The 15,915-nt window shown below is 40.6% G+C and overlaps 1 protein-coding gene across 1 annotated transcript; it reads right to left on the minus strand.

Annotated features, from left to right (window-relative positions):
• Positions 1-2,263: 2,263 nt before the first annotated feature.
• gclc (glutamate-cysteine ligase, catalytic subunit) lies at positions 2,264-14,762 on the minus strand. The gene is made up of 16 exons (XM_085297053.1): positions 14,110-14,762; positions 12,719-12,831; positions 9,101-9,283; positions 8,844-8,957; positions 8,520-8,578; positions 8,169-8,305; positions 7,980-8,054; positions 7,325-7,441; positions 6,049-6,187; positions 5,838-5,950; positions 5,643-5,735; positions 5,409-5,513; positions 5,221-5,302; positions 5,028-5,137; positions 3,572-3,692; positions 2,264-3,472 (listed from the first exon to the last, which is right to left on the minus strand). Exons 1-16 carry the CDS (start codon positions 14,257-14,259, stop codon positions 3,291-3,293), a joined length of 1,893 nt encoding a protein of 630 aa, XP_085153179.1. The 5' UTR covers positions 14,260-14,762; the 3' UTR covers positions 2,264-3,290.
• Positions 14,763-15,915: the final 1,153 nt, after the last annotated feature.

Below are 15,915 nucleotides of genomic sequence, written 5' to 3' on the forward strand. Positions count from 1 at the left end.
CTTGCAGGGTAAACAGGATATTTATGCATACCTCACACCCATCTCTTTTAAGAGACCAGTAGGTCCATAAAGCACAGACACAGTCCCAAACAATCCCACATGTTTAGCCACATCTAAATGGGTTGAGAGAAAAACCTTTGGTGAGCATCACTTATGAGGAGTTTACAGCACAGCACAACATAAACCACAGTGGTGCTGTGGTTTATGTTGGATTTTGAACTTTTTTGACTCAGTTATTAGTTTTTATATTGTTTAATTACTTTTATAATTCACCAGTAACACTTTCCAGGTCATACTTTAATTTTTTTTCTTAATTTTTTTAAAAGAAAAAGAAAACACATTTATCCAATTTGTCATTAATAAGTACTCAGTTCACACTGATACAGACACACTCGGAGAAACACCCTTTGGCCATTGAACGTTCCCCCAGAATTTAAAATCCTTCTCCTCACATACAAGGTCTTGAATAATCAGGCCCCACCTTATCTTAGAGACCTCACAGTATCATATCACCCCAACAGAGCTTGTCACTCTCAGACTGTGGGCTTACTTATGGTTTCTTGGGTATTTAAAAGTAGAATGTGAGGCAGAGCCTTCAGCTTTTAGGTCCCTCCTTATGGAACCAGCTTCCAGTCCTCCCTTAGTTACACTGGAAAAGGCCTAGGCTGCTGGGGACTTCCCATGATGCACTGAGCTTCACTCACCTCTTTTCACTCTCTGTGTCTATATACGCCACTCTGGATTTAATCATACATTATTATTAATCTCTGGCTCACTTGTGTGCCCTTTGTCCTGCCTCTGTCCCCTCATCCCCAACTGATCGTGGCAGATGGATGCCCCTCCCTGAGCCTGGCTCTTCCAGAGGTATCTTCCTGTTAAAAGGATGTTTTTCTTTCCCACTGTTGCCAAGTGCTTGTTACTGTAGATATAAAGCACTATGAGGTGACTGTTGTTGTGATTTGATGCCATATAAATAAAAGTGAACTGAATCAGTGATGATTATGTGGGCTTTTTTTCCTGCTTATTGATAAAGCTTGTGTCATACTGCCCAAAGTGAGACAACAGAAAGAAGCTGTAAGCATACAACTAACAGATTTATCTGATATAGCATGCATGTTAACAACCAGAAAAACTAAAAATTAGTTGAAGTTAAGTTTCTGATCTGATCAACATCAAAACTCATTTTTAATCTGTTTTTGGTCTTCGTATAATCCTAAAGGAAACAATGGTGTCTTTGTCTAAACGCTCCGGTAATTTTCCACTAATTTTTTGTAAGCATCCATGCTTTCCTTTTTCCTTTTAAATTTATAAATAAAGAAGTTTCTTTCCCTGAATTTGACCCTTCCCAATGGTTTGGAAAAGGGTGTGTACACGTCTGCCTTCTGCTGATAGAAACCCTGCTGATCAGAGTGGGGGTGGAGACTATAACCCCCCCCCCCCAAAAAAAAAAAAACAAAAACAAAAAAAAACAACCCATGATTAGTATGCCTTTAAGAAAAGCCTTACTCTTTGTTGTTACAATCACAGGATAGAATGTTGTTGTATTATCACAACAGGAAGGCTAGAAAAGCTGCAGTTCAACCGATGGCCACTATGATTACAGCTTAAAACATCTTTCGTCATCATTATGGTCCCTTTGAATTTAATCCCCCCTAATAATCATTTTAGAAGTTTTTCTGTATAATCACTGGTCAACCTGTAATATTTTGAAGACCTGCTACTGGTTACTGAACGACCGCTGTTTCCACAAAGAGACCTAACATTGATTGCAGCACATCATCATGCCAACAGCACATTAGCTGCAGATTACTGTCAGAAGAGCATGATTGTCCTCTTGTTATGAGTACACAGTGTGAACCTGATATTTGTGCACAGCCTATAATCATGCATCAATTCAGACCAGGGCATTTTATTTTAAAGAGAACATTGGGTCCTAGGGCTTTGATTTCTTTTGCAGGATAAGTAGGCCTGTACCAACCACAATCGTTATCTTTATCCTGGAGGTCAAACCGAGGTAATGCTCTCATCTGTCACTGTTGTGTGAAACGCTGGTTCAATACCACCATCTTGTGGGTGACAAGGTTCAGGACTTCTACAACAGAAGGTGACCAAAACAGAAAAAATATTGAAACACGCACTATTCCTTAAAAGGTCAACTCTAGAGCCGTTATTAATTCACTGCAAAGTGTAGGTTGGTTCCAAGGCTTCTGCATCATATTTGAGCAAAATGAAATGGGACTCCATTAAATAGAAACCCATGAGCTTACTGTTGCACAGATTTATTTTAAAACAGCATCAGATTGCAAACAATTGTTTACCACTTGAATGCAACACCAAATTTAAAGGTCCCACTACAACGTCAGCCAGTTCATTCTCATTCCACGGGGGGAATCTGATAATGAGGTTTTTGTCAAAGTTGGCGGTGTGTCACATGAGACAGGTCAGTCACATCCAGTCCATCTTTTTTTTAAATTTGCCTCCACATTGCAGGATTACCACTGCAAAGGGATTCACGTCCTCCCAACACAAAAACAGTTTTTAATGCCCGCATATGATCAAGTAGTTTCACTTTAGTGCCTATATGCGACAGAGTACTGATTGGTTCTCACTCAAACACATCCCCCAACCAACAAGTGATAGTAAACAAAACAAAAACAGAAACAAGTGAAAACAAAGTAATCTGAGTGGGGGGGAAGAAAGTGAACTTCATGATCTCCAGGCTGACAAACCTGCCCCAGATGTTGTAGATCTCACGGTCCTCTCACATTGAGTACCACCACCAAACAATACATTGTGCGTTACTATGACTGGCAGTCAACGGTATCTAATTTATGACCTCCCCGGGATGAGAACGCATTGGGTCAGCAGCGCAAAGCAAACATGTCATATAAATGTATTTTAAAAAGGCAAAAAGAAAAAGTTGTGTTAATGTTTTAAAGAGCTGAAGTACAGTATTTACAGGAGATTAAAAGCAGACTACTGTACAACTCTTTGCTACATTTACATTCTCACAGATAGGCTTAATTTCCAGATAAAAATAAATACACATCTGATTTCTATTACCCTTTGCATGTCTTATTGCTCATCTATTAAAATAACATTGTAATCATAAAAATCTCATACAGTATATACACACACATATGTCTGAAGCAGGTGCATTTCTTTACATTACACACATGCCGGTTTGCATTCTCATATGATTGGACCTCTTCTGTTCCGAGCCACACCTTTGGTCTTTCTTTACATGCATGTTTGTATCATCTACAATATTTTTTGCCCTCCTCTCTCGTTTACTGGGATCTGTTAACTGGGTTGCCAATGAGCTCAGGGCACTGCTCCTCTCCTTTAGCAATCCTGTCGCACTTCCTGAGCAGGTCGTAGTTGATCTTGTCGGTTATGATGCTGTCCTGCTTGTAGTCGGGGTGCTTCGCGACAAATTCCCTCATCCACTTGGCCATGGTCATCAGTTCACCTATTTAACATCAGGAGAAGTCGTTTAGGGAGCGTTACAAGGAGAAAAATGCTTTTGCTTATGAGACTACTCAGTATTAACCTTTTAATGACACTTTACCTGAGGCACGTTTCTTTATGAGCTTCAGATAATTCAAGATGGTGCACCTGGTGTCCACATCCACCTCCATGTTTTCCAGGTAGCAGTTAAGTATTGGGATAAGCCCTTGAAATACTCCCTCCTGATGATTGAAAAAAGAAAAGAAAAAAAGAAACAAAATGCTGAAGTCTCCTCAGCAGGATAGAAAAAGAAAACTTAAACTACTGCAACTACAAACCCTTCCAGATTATTTCAAGAGATTTAAAAACAGATACCCTTGCGGCCAAAACTTTTAATATTGTAAATGTCTCTCTTTTATTTGTATAACAAAGCTCCTTTAAAATTGGATAACTCAAGTCTGCGGGTTTCATTTCATCTACATGCATCTGCAAACAATGTTTTCTAAACAGGCAGAAATATTGTTCCTCCATCTCCATCCCAGAGTTTGGCTACTAAAATACATCTGCATGTTAGTTTTAATCAATACGATGATAACTGAGGGCAGCTTTATTGTCTTATCACTTGTATAGTGCTCCATCCAAAAGCTGGTTCATGAATAATGACAACTTATAGTTGAGAACATCATCAGGTTTTAAAATCAATAAAATTCAACTCTGTTCAATTCATTTTTATTTGTGTAATAGTCAAATCAGTGCTCTGTATACTCTAAGGTAAAGACCCTATCAGAAAGAAAACCCCAATAATCCTCTAGCACTTGGCGACAGTGGGAAGGAAAAACTCCCTTTAACAGGAAAAAACCCCTCTGGCAAGACCAGGTCATGGAAGGGACAGTCATCTGCCATGACCAGACCAAGGTGAGGGGAAAGAAGAGAAAAGGAGAGCAGACGGGAGTGTACATCTGCTTCTGCCAAATATTTCTTATGTTAAAAGATTCCCAACACACCACTGCCAACTGCTGCTGGATGAAGATCGTTAGGTTTCTATTTGTTAAATTGCATGGCCTGACAATATTAAGTGCCTTGCAATAACTGCTATTGGAGTTTGGCATCGTAAATCTAGGAATCCCCTTTCTAATCTTCTGAATCAACTTCTCAGGGAAATGGCTAATTTACTGGGTTTGTTGTTGAAGCAGTGGTTATCGAAGCAAAAATGAACTCTTCTCTCTGCAGGTCCTCATTTTTGTCTAGAGATACAATCCCCCCCAGCTCAGTCACGGTCTGATGAAAGTCAGTTGTCGTCTAATGCATTTTTGCTCTTCACAGCAACGGTTAACCTGCATGCAACTAATGCCTCAAACGTGACTGGCCTATACTTGCACTACAAGTATAAATCTGTCATTACAGACTGAAAACAGGATTTAAAAAAAAAATAAGTTAAAAATAAAAAGAAAGAAGGGATCGTGACTTAAAAAAGGTGAACTGAAATAAAATGACAGATACGGTCGTTCAACATCATTTTCCTATTGAGTCATTACTACCAGCATAGCTCACACGTCATGTGCAGGAGAATAACTCACCTTTCCATTGATGATTGTGTCAATGCTCATCAGTGTGTACTCCTCATTGGCACCATCAGACTCCAAGCCGTTTTGAGCAGACGCGGTGCCATCGAGCACCGGGTTGCAGCCTGCAAAATAAATATATCAGCTGCTTCAGTCTGAGGCCTTGACAACAAGCGCAGATCCAAAGATAAACTGTTTTTTTAAGCACCTTTAAAGATGTCCTTGCGGAAGTAAAACATGCCTTCCTGGACAGCGTTTCTCTTCTGCGCGACCTTCATGTTTTCATCCACCTAATAAAAGACACTTCCTGTATCAGATCACTGTGTACAAAAATTCACAACCCTACTCACTGGTTAATTTCCTTTTTTAGAAAAAGAACTGTGGTGTTGTTATCACCTTTGACAGCGGGATTATGAAGTCCAGTTTGTAGGACAGGATCACACGGGTCAGCAGGACCACAAACACCACATATGCAGCGTTTTCAAAGTCAGTGAGCTGCACCTGGAAAGAAAGGGCAAAAAAAAAAAAAAAAAAAAAAAAAAAAATAATAATAATAATAATAAGACAACTCACCACATCACTGAATTTGAAAGCAGATTACAACAAAACAGTCAAAGAGGTGAGCAGTACCTCCATGGGGCGGAACTCGACTCTCCAGCCGATATCAGAGTTTGGAGGGGGAGGTTTGAACCTCATCGTCTGCCAGTTGGTTGATTGGAGGTTCTGCAAGAAGTCTGAATGAATATTCGTGTACACTGCAGCCATGTGTATACTGCATTTTTACATGCAGGTGGCCCTCTTCTAAAAAATCATTTAAATTCTCACCTCAAAGTGATCGGACTCGTTCTCGTCATCCAAGTGTATTTTCTCCTCAAAGACAGAGAGTGGGTCTCGTATAAAAAGATGCGCTATGTGCTGGGCCAGGAGCTTGTCGATGCCTATTCACACAGAATGCATTATTCATTTCATTACTGCGCGATCATCTCGTTTAGAATTTCCCCCGTGGCTAAAACGTTTGTATTTTCAGAATCAGTACCTGCACTCAGCAGCTGCTTGTAGATCTCCTCGTCTATCGTCAAATCAATGTCATTGTACTTTTCCCCACAGCAGGACAGGTAGCTGTCAATGGAATCATACCTCGACTTGAAGATCCTGTATTTGTTGTTTTTTAAAGGCTGCAAGGAAAGAAAAACATTTCGTTACTGCTTCACTTTCACTTCAACAAACTATAATAAAAAGTAACTTAGTAATGAAAATAAAAAGTTGGCTCTTTACAAGGTTAGATGAGAAGCATCATAAGCATAAGAAAAAGGGGGGAAAAAAGCAGTTAGTAAAGTAGTAGTTGATGACAAGAAATTTACGGCAGAAATTTGTGTTTGACTAAAACCTATTTTAAATCCACTACTGCCACTTGATAGGACTCAGCACAACACTCAAACTGCATAGACCATCAGTGGTCCTCTGGCCATTTTACTATACATATTTATCATTTAAGTTACAACAGCCATCATTACAAATTATTTTTAAACACATGTAAGAAAGTCTGTATAATCTGAAATCTGAGCATACTCAGTCACTGCAGTGGTTATAATACAACTTCCAGTGTTTTGTTCCTTGCACCTTTATGCAAAAGCATTATGCAAAAGCAGAAATGCATCTTAGTTTGGCCTCTACACACAGATGTGACACTGCACTTCATTATAGGAGGAACGACGAGAGATTAGTTTCCAGGAAGCATGAAAGCACATGATGCAACACATGACTGACATAAACTACAAATAAAAGGGTCAAGCCATGATGTAGAGTGCCTACTGTCACTACTGACACCGGCTGGACTAGAAATACTAGAAATACAGTGAGTAAATAAAGCTACTCACTTTCATTCGAGGTTTTTAAATCTGATCAGTACCCTGAACTAAAATGACGGCCTGAACTGGGTTTTCTGAGCTCAGCTCATCTGGCATCATCAAGCATGAAAAGGTTATGCTGACCTGCAGCTCACGCACTCTTTGCAGTTAGTTTCACAGTCTCATATCATATTAAACTGCTTGAAAGCACTGTCAGAAAACTGCACTCAAAAGAAAAAAAACATTCAAACTTTGTTGGGAAATCTCCCTAGTAACTTAGTTTCACCATTGCACTCGGGTTACTTCCGTGGATCTCAAGAGCTAATGACTTTAGATGTCAGAAACAGGAACACAAAAAGCCCCTTTTAAATCCAACAACTCACCAGAAGTCTGCCTCTACAAATGAATAAAACACATTTATAAAGTCATGGCTACTCCTGGCCGTTTTCAGGTCCACCTGCTCACCTTTAGCCCACGCTCCTCCTGCGTCCTGTCGTCCACCGAAGCAGAAATAACTCCCCAGCGACAGTCGATGTCTGACACATGGCCTCTGTAGAAGGGTGAGGCTGCACTCAGTGCCATCTGGTAAAGAGTGAAAACTCTCTTTAGTGCGTTTAAAGGAAATGTGGGTTCAAATAAATAAAATCGATGCAAATTTGTCAAAAAAAACAAAAACAAAACAACCCAACAAAAAACGAGCAACCTCCTTAAATAGCTGTTAAGAACCCAACAGCGCTTCAGAGCTTCTAACAAATCAAATGAATGCATATCAAAGAGGTGACTGCATCAACAAAATACCAAAAATTTGCATAAATATGTATTTATAACACTTGGTTTGTTTGCAGGTTTTACTATTTGCATTCCCCTGCATGGAGTGTGCATCTACTGTAGAGCCACAGACAGTGTTTATTTACAGCATCCATTATGTCAGTGTGGTCTGTTTTTGGCTTCTTAGACGTCACATCTACTATAGCACAGCAAAAACTGCAGGTTCTAAAGCTGCTACAGCATCAAGCGCATAAATAGCTTGATAAGCAGTTGAAACAGTCCTGCTGAGAATGAGGTCAGTTACGGAAACATAATATATGACAGGAAGCAAGTGTTTTGTTTATCCACTCACCACAATGGGGCAGAATGTTGCTAGTTGGTCATAAAGATACCTTGCCTCATCAATGCTGCAAGCCTGGAATGTCACCTGCAAAAGCATCGTAAAAATAGGATGAAGTACACTTATAAGTTACTTATTAGGAATGTGAAGCTGACAAAGACAACCAGACGTGGCACGCTGCTCGGTCAGTTCATTCACTACCTGCAGACAGCAGTTGCCCATGCCGAAGCCCATGGCATCCATGTAGATATGGTCAGGCAGAGCCGCCCTCGCCGCTTCGCCATCATCCTCAGGAAACTCTTCCACAAACGGAGATGGAGTGCACTTGTCTTTGAAAACTAAAGAAATTTGGTCACATGCATTTATTCCACAATGTCTTAAAGGCAAATGAATCACATAAAAAAACAAAAAAAAACCAACACAACTTTAACTCCATTTACAGTAGCTTACAGATGTGTTCGACTCTGACCACATCTACAGGTCGCAATTGTTGCTTATCACAAAAAAAAAAAAACAAGAATATAAAAATATCCTCAATTCAGTCAGACTTACTTGGCACATTTATTACAACTTTTTCTCCCCTTCTGTGACGTATGTTTCTGGTTAGAGTGCTGAAAAAAACCCGTAAAAAATGCAAGTAAAATGTATTTATTTATACAGCACTTTTCACAGATTAAAAAAATAATAATAAAGTGCTACACAATAAAAACACAAGAAGCAAAAGTATGACATCACAATCTAAAAGGTAATAAAAATCACATGTAACCATGTGGATATTTCCTGCCCATCAGTTTCTGATCCATTTTGCTCAACTAACTCCAAAATTTCTAATTAAACACATCTAAACTGTACTGACATTACAACCATGAAGCCTACCTGAATCTCGGGTGTCTGTTGATGGCTTCATCGGGGAAAAACAGCGACTTGGACACTCCTGTTTCAACAGGAGTTGGTCGGTACTCTGGTTTGGTGAAACCCGGGCAGCCTAACCTGAACAAAACCATCACATAACGCAACATTAAAAAGCTGCGGCTGACATTTATTAGAACAAACCCATATCAGCTTATAGATTCACATTTGTATTGACTTCCTTTATGAGGGTAAAAACCTTTGATCAGTATAAACTGAAGCACCTTGGAAATGCGGTGACGGTGCAGAGCGTTTCTCTGGGGTTCAGGACAGACGACGCCTCGCGCCGCCTCTTCCTCATGTTGCCCTCAACAGTGTTGAACTCTGACATTGTCCCGCCGTATGGCTGACCTGGAGTTCCCTCGATCATGTAGCTACCATACTCTGGTCTCCACAGTGTGGGGTGACTGCAAAAACACACAAAGTGTATTATTAAGCTACAACACTTAGAGGTCAGGCTGGAAAAAAAGCCCCTGGTTTCAGTATCACGATGACCTTTCTGATTAAATAAACGGACCGCTCTCCCTTTATCATACGTCGGGCGTAATCCTGGCAGGGGCAAATGAACGCGACACATTTGTGCTTCTGAGCCTGCTCTTTGGTGTGTGCGACAGAGGGGCAGTAATGAGGAATGCATCGGCTCTACTATTCCCACTGTCACTGGTATTTCCCCTGGGTGAAGTTGGCTACACAGATTTAGACCGATGTCATGGGCTGCAAGCAAACATAACACTCAGGAGCCTGTACAAACACATTTACAGCGACTGCAGAGATGGCACTACAGATTAGACATGCAAACAGTATTCCCAGGAGGAGCTCATCAGGGGGGAAATACCTTGGCATCACCTTGGAGATGTCAGTCAGTCATCAACAAAACTTTTGTAACAGATTAATTTCCGCGTCACATATTTTTAAAGCCACCTAAACGACGCTAAAAAAGGGCACATCACAGAAACACTGTGCTGTACATTTTTTTGTTTTTAACAAGTGTGCTACGCACCCTTTTCTTGTGCTGCAATATTAATTGAACTATTGAGCAGAAAGACTGGAAGATTCAAGCTTTGGTACCATGTGCAGGGAGCCTGTGGGGCTGTGCCAAAATCAAACAGAATAACTCAAAGCTCTGAGTTGGGGAGATGTGTCTCTTCCAGTTAACTGCTTGTGCAAAGACAATGTGATCAACAGAGAGTCTCTGTGCATGTTCTGTATGGACACTTTTTTTTTTTTTATAACCTTAGGTTAAAAACTTCTGATGAGATAAAACAAGACAACCATGTTTGACTGTTTAAGACTGTAGTTTTTAGAGTGTATAGTAAAAAAAAAAAAAAAAAAAAGTTAATCTGAGATCATATTAGTAAAAAAAAAACAAACAAAAAAAAACCTACTGATCTCAGGAGCGTTTCACAGCAAAAATACTCAAGATTTCTGTTAATGGCACCAACTTGTGTGATTTGAGGAAAAACAAAAACAAACAAATACTCAAATACAGTGAATGGAAACAGCTGATTGAGAGTGAAAAACAGGATGAGACAGGAGGGTCTGACTCCTGCCTGCACACTCAGAATGGGACATTCAACTCAACTGCACTTCTCAGGTGCTTTTGTTTAAGTGTGTGTGTATACATGTAAATAAAAAACATGTAAAAAACGTTTAGCATTTTATTTTTGTGGGAATAAGCTGCCACAGAACTCTGTTGAACATTGCACATTAAACTAAATGTTCTGCAACAGCTGGAGGAATAGGGAGCTAGAGCAGGGCGATATGGCCAAAAATATTTATCACGATATAGATTTGAAAATTTGCGATAACGATATAACTGACGATATAATTGATGCGAGACAAAATACAACTCCACAACATTACTAGCGCAAAAAGACAACCTTCCATTTATTTTCACTTAAACAAGAAGCTGGTTTTTATGTACATTAAAGCTTTATAAAAATGTAACAGTGCAAATGCAAATTCCTTGCTGAAAGTTTAACCAAAAGGCATTTCCAGTGGAAATGGGCTGACATATCCTGAGCATAACCATGTATAATATCCACTGAAGTTAAAAAGAGGTGCTTTGCAACATTAAACTGCAGTGTGCAGTACGTATTTTTCGGACCATAAGGTGCACAGGATTATAAGGCACATTAAGCGAAACAAAGCAGTCAGATAAATCAAACTTTATTAAACTCATTCTTCTTGCTTCCTCCACTTCTGTACCATTGATTCATTAATGTTGAATTCTCTGGCAGCTGCTCTATTCCCATGTTGTTGCAGTATATTAATGACTAACCTCGTATTGTGGATGGATTATCTCAGTTGTTCTCCTGACTGAAATTTGGTCCGTTTACAGCATCCTGCCATGCGATTGCATTTGTCTCTAACCATGAGGAACCTTCACGTTAACTTTTATAAGTGGAAAAGTGTTAAGTGTTCGTCCTCCAGCTTCACTGTTTATGTTATGCTAACATAGCTGTGTCACTAGCGATTACGTAGCACATCATTATATACCAGCTAGCCCAACTTCAGTAACCCTACAAACGTCACTGCTGTTTAGTTTCCTGTCTTCATTTATGTTGGAAGTGATAGCAGAGCTGAACGTTTGAATTTTTTCAGAAATCTCTCAGTCAGAACATGCAATATCATTCTTGGGTAACTAGCGAAACTAGCGAGCTAACTTCCGCTAGCTTCCTGTTAACTTCTAACTCCGTTAAATGTAATAACTTTTGTTTTAATGGATGCCTGGAAGTTAAACTTTATAGTTACACCTGGTAAAGCACCAATGCTGATCGTTTTATTAAAGATGAAAGACTTTAGACAGTTTAACTCTCAGTGATGCTGCAGTGTTCGTTTGACCTGAAATATACGGAGTTTAGGACCCAGTTTACTCCCAGATTTAAGAGCATCTTAGTCCGACAAATACGACAATAACAACGGCCGCTTGCATGTTCTGCAAAAAAAAGTGCTTTGTCGTGTATCTGACGGACAAACACAAAACCAGTTCCACATCACTGAAGTTGCACCATTTGTACAAACCAATTCTGGTTCATCTGTTTCACTCAACAATCGGCCATGTGCGTATGAAAACAAAGGCACTGCGCATGCGCGTTTTACTCATATTCTATCGCGATATTTCATTTTCCTATCGTTGCCTAACATTATACCTGTATTACCGTGAACGGTATAATATGGCCCAACCCTATAGGGAGCTGTAATTTCTAATGCATAAGACCTCCACTGAGCAGCTATAGCATCTGTTACTTTAAGTCACATTGATGCATATCAAAAAGAAGTGTTTTCTCTTAACTGCTGCACTTCCAATTTAAGTTATAAAAAAGCCGCCATGCACCAACTCAGGAGCTTTCACTGAGGCTGATAACAAAACAAATACAAAAAGAAAGTGTCCACCTGCAATGCATGCTGATTTAACCTTTATACAGCATCTCATCTCACTCCTCCTCTTCTTATTATCCCACTGTGTCATAAGCAAAGCAAAATCCGCCATTAATCTCTCAGCTTACATTTATTCAAAACAAACCGACAGCCTTTTTGTCACAGCTCCTGACATTTGAGGTGTGGCATTTATTCAAATGTTTTTCATATTCTAGTTTTGTGTGTTGCCATTTCAGTGCAACAACACAGTGTCTCCTCCACAGTGTAGTGGTTTACACATTCGCCTAACGAGTAAAAGATCCCCAGTTTAATATTGGGAGGAGACACAAAGGAGAAAACAACACTAGCCAAGTAAATTATGAGCATCTTTCATCTTTTAGTAGCATATGCAACTGAACACACACACACACACACACACACACACACACACACACACACACACACACACACACTGTACCTACTTGGGGTTTATGTTTTCTCCCTGGTCCTGCAGAGTTGCTAAAACATCTCCACCATTCAGGACGAGGCGAACCTTCTCATCCTTGTCGTCAAACTCCACCAACATGTATTCAACCTAAAAGCAAAACGATCAAAGACAGAATTAGACAAATACTGTATTTAAAGTACTTGCCTGATTTTTTTTAATTTTTTTAAATAAACACCAGACTTTCCATCGGCGCTATAGATGCCATCACATCAATTCCAATTCATCAGTTACATTTCCTTGACTTTTGACTCTGCTACCCTGTAATCCCCTGTCTGAAAGAGGGATTAATCTATAACAACAGCATTCCACATGGTTTGAAATCAAAATACTTTGTTCAAGCTGTACAGATTTTTGTGGCTGGTGACGGATGAAGAGATGTGAAGTTTTGAATGAAAATGTAAGAAAACCACAGCGAGCAACAGACAAACCCACATACATTGCATAGTAGCCATTAAGTTACCATCCACACAATAAGGAGTGTCCTCATGTGGAAGCAGGCATGCCAGCAGTGTAAGCAGTAAGGGAAAATAAATGAGTGTTGGACCACCACCAGTGACAAAGCTGGACTTCTGTTTTGTCGTGTTTTTTGCTCACGGCTCTCTTCAACTCTTATTCAACGCTCCCCAACACCTGACTTAAAAGTCAAAACTGGCTCCATGGTTACGGCCTTGTCATGTCAATAAACTCAAACATGCTGGGAATTACATTGCTTCACATATTGCAAGGAGGCCAAACTAGTTTTACATCGGGGCCCATATACAGCTGCCGGAGCGGTTGGTGCAAAGAAGCACGATTTCAACAAGCACATCTTGGTTTTTCTACACGATAAAGAAATGTCTAAAATTGCTGCCCATAAAGCAGGAAACCTTTTCTTTTAATTTACAGAAAATGTCCTGCTTTATTTATTTTATGGTGGACACATGAAAAACTGAAAATTCTATATCAGACAAACACGAACTTTTCTGTCATTTAATTGTTTATCTATTACTTAATTACTTGTGTGTAGGCAGAGTAGGGCAAGCTGTAATATATGTAAAAATACAGTTAAAAGTCCAAAACTTATGCCTTCCTTTGAAATTTTCCAAATATGGCCAGAGGGTCGGATTGGAGTCTTTGCCTGGCCAATTCTGGAACCCGGGCCTTATGTTTGCCACCGTTGGTATACAGTATCAAAGAGCTGCAGGATTTGTTGCAGTTACATGTGTATGTGCTGCAGTCGGTCAAGGTGCGCACACACACACACACACACACACTTAATTAGTCTATCAACACAGGACCACTGTTGCATCATGCCCAGCCGCATTACTAATAGATTAAAAGCATTAACAGACAACACCAGCATTAATATTATTCCACAATCCTTACCTCATCGCCCCACTTTAGCACATCTTTCTGACGATCCTTCAGTTTGTTGTAGATGTTGAGAAACTGGATGATACCGTGTTTTCTAATGTGGTCAGCATACTTTCGGGTTTCTTCCCAATTCAGTGGAGATCCCTGTGACAGTAGACCCATCGCACACGCTGACTGCAGGTATAAAGTGACCGCTGTTCGGCTCTTGCTGCCTGCTTTCTATTTAAACGGCACGCCGGGCGATAGCTAGCTAGCTCGTCTGTCCAGGTGGGAGAGCTCGCATGAAGCGTCGGTTAAAACAAGCGGCAGAGTATGGAGGGCTTTCAACAGAGCCGCGGGCTGAATGAAGGATCTCTTGGGGTTTCTAAGCAACAACGTGCCCTGTCGGTAACCTCAGCTGGACGTCCAAAAGAAACAGGCCCCTGCTCATCACTTGCTAATGCCTCGTTAGCTCGGTACCGTGAGTTAATAACTCCGCACCCGCTGCTAAACGGACGACTTAGTGCCTGGTGACACCAGCTCGGTAAACAGCTACGGACTGAAGCCAGTAAAAGCGCAGCTATATGGGGGGGGAATGACAGCGACGTGCGCCGGTAGAGAAGTCTGTGTTTCGGAACCACTCTGCCGCACGCAGTCGCTCAGTGTTGTTCATATGAACGCCCTCCTACTTCAACACACGTGACATCTTCAGGCGGAGCGTAGCGTGGAGTTGCGTCACTATGACTCAGCAATCTTCGCTTCGAGTCTCCGCCCACCAAGCCGTCAATCATAGCGAGCACCAGGGCACGTTCAAGAGCGAGATGCCGTAGATATAACATTCGTCCATATTACAGTTTTTCGCAAATGCTAAAACAGATTTCACAAACGTTTCCACCATGTTCCCCAATGTCTAAACACAACACCCTTTTCTAAAGCTACATAAATACAACCACACCTTCCCACTGCAAAACTCAAACTTTCACGCCAAAAGAGCAGCTTGAAGCTTTCAAAAAAAATGTAAACACTATACACATCATTACACACTACAGCAAAACAATTGAAAACACAATGCTCAATTTGTGAAAAGGTTCTTTGTTTCATAACTGCCAATGCATATTTTTTATAAACCATACAGTAACGGATTGTCGTAGATCTCTGCAGAGGATTAGGCATTTAGATTTGTGAGTTTCATATGAAGAGTATAAATCTATAGAAAATCCTGCATGTACGTACACTACTGTAACACAACTGAATGCAAAAACAGAATCTATTGTACACAACAGTACTCCTGAAAACATGATCAGGGTGTGAAGCTTTTGGTTTTTTTTTAAATTTATTATTATTTTTTATTTACATTATTCACACCACAATCACTGTGCGGCATCATGTCGCTGAGCTGCATTGGGCCACATCACCTCACCCACATCGCAGGCTATATTGTCTCTTGCCAGGCACCGCAGGAAAAACGCCCTGGAATGGCAAATCCATCCTTGGAAGGCCTCCGCTGGGATGTCAACACAGGCCAGCTCCATTGCCCTTAGGAGGTTCTCTCTTGTGTATGGTTGTCTGTCATAAACCTTCCATCTCCACGATGAGAAGAACTCCTCTATAGGGTTCAGGAAAGGGAAGTAAGGTGGCAGACAGACGTTTAAAAAGTGGTCACAGTTGGTGGTGAACCGCTCTCTGATTTGGTTTGTTCTGTGGAAGCGGACATCGTCCCAAATGATCACATAAATGTGATGTGCGGGCCCAGGATGGTGTTGGTGGTGGTCCAGGAGGATGTCTTTTAGTTCTTCTAGGAAGGTGAGGAGACGTTGGGTGTTGTAAGACCCAAGGACA

Source organism: Mchenga conophoros, linkage group LG13, assembly GCF_057382185.1.
Source record: "Mchenga conophoros isolate Kocher_MC1m ecotype Shallow Benthic linkage group LG13, M_conophoros_male_GT1.1, whole genome shotgun sequence".
Taxonomy (NCBI): Eukaryota; Metazoa; Chordata; class Actinopteri; order Cichliformes; family Cichlidae; genus Mchenga; species Mchenga conophoros.

Coding starts and splice junctions, on each gene's coding strand:
- gclc (XM_085297053.1), bottom strand. CDS start 14,259: ATGGGTCTACTGTCACAGGGATCTCCACTGAATTGGGAAGAAACCCGA. Junction 12,832..14,109: donor TGCTAAAGTGGGGCGATGAG/GTAAGGATTGTG, acceptor TTTTGCTTTTAG/GTTGAATACATGTTGGTGGA. Junction 8,306..8,519: donor AGTTGTAATAAATGTGCCAA/GTAAGTCTGACT, acceptor AAATTTCTTTAG/TTTTCAAAGACAAGTGCACT.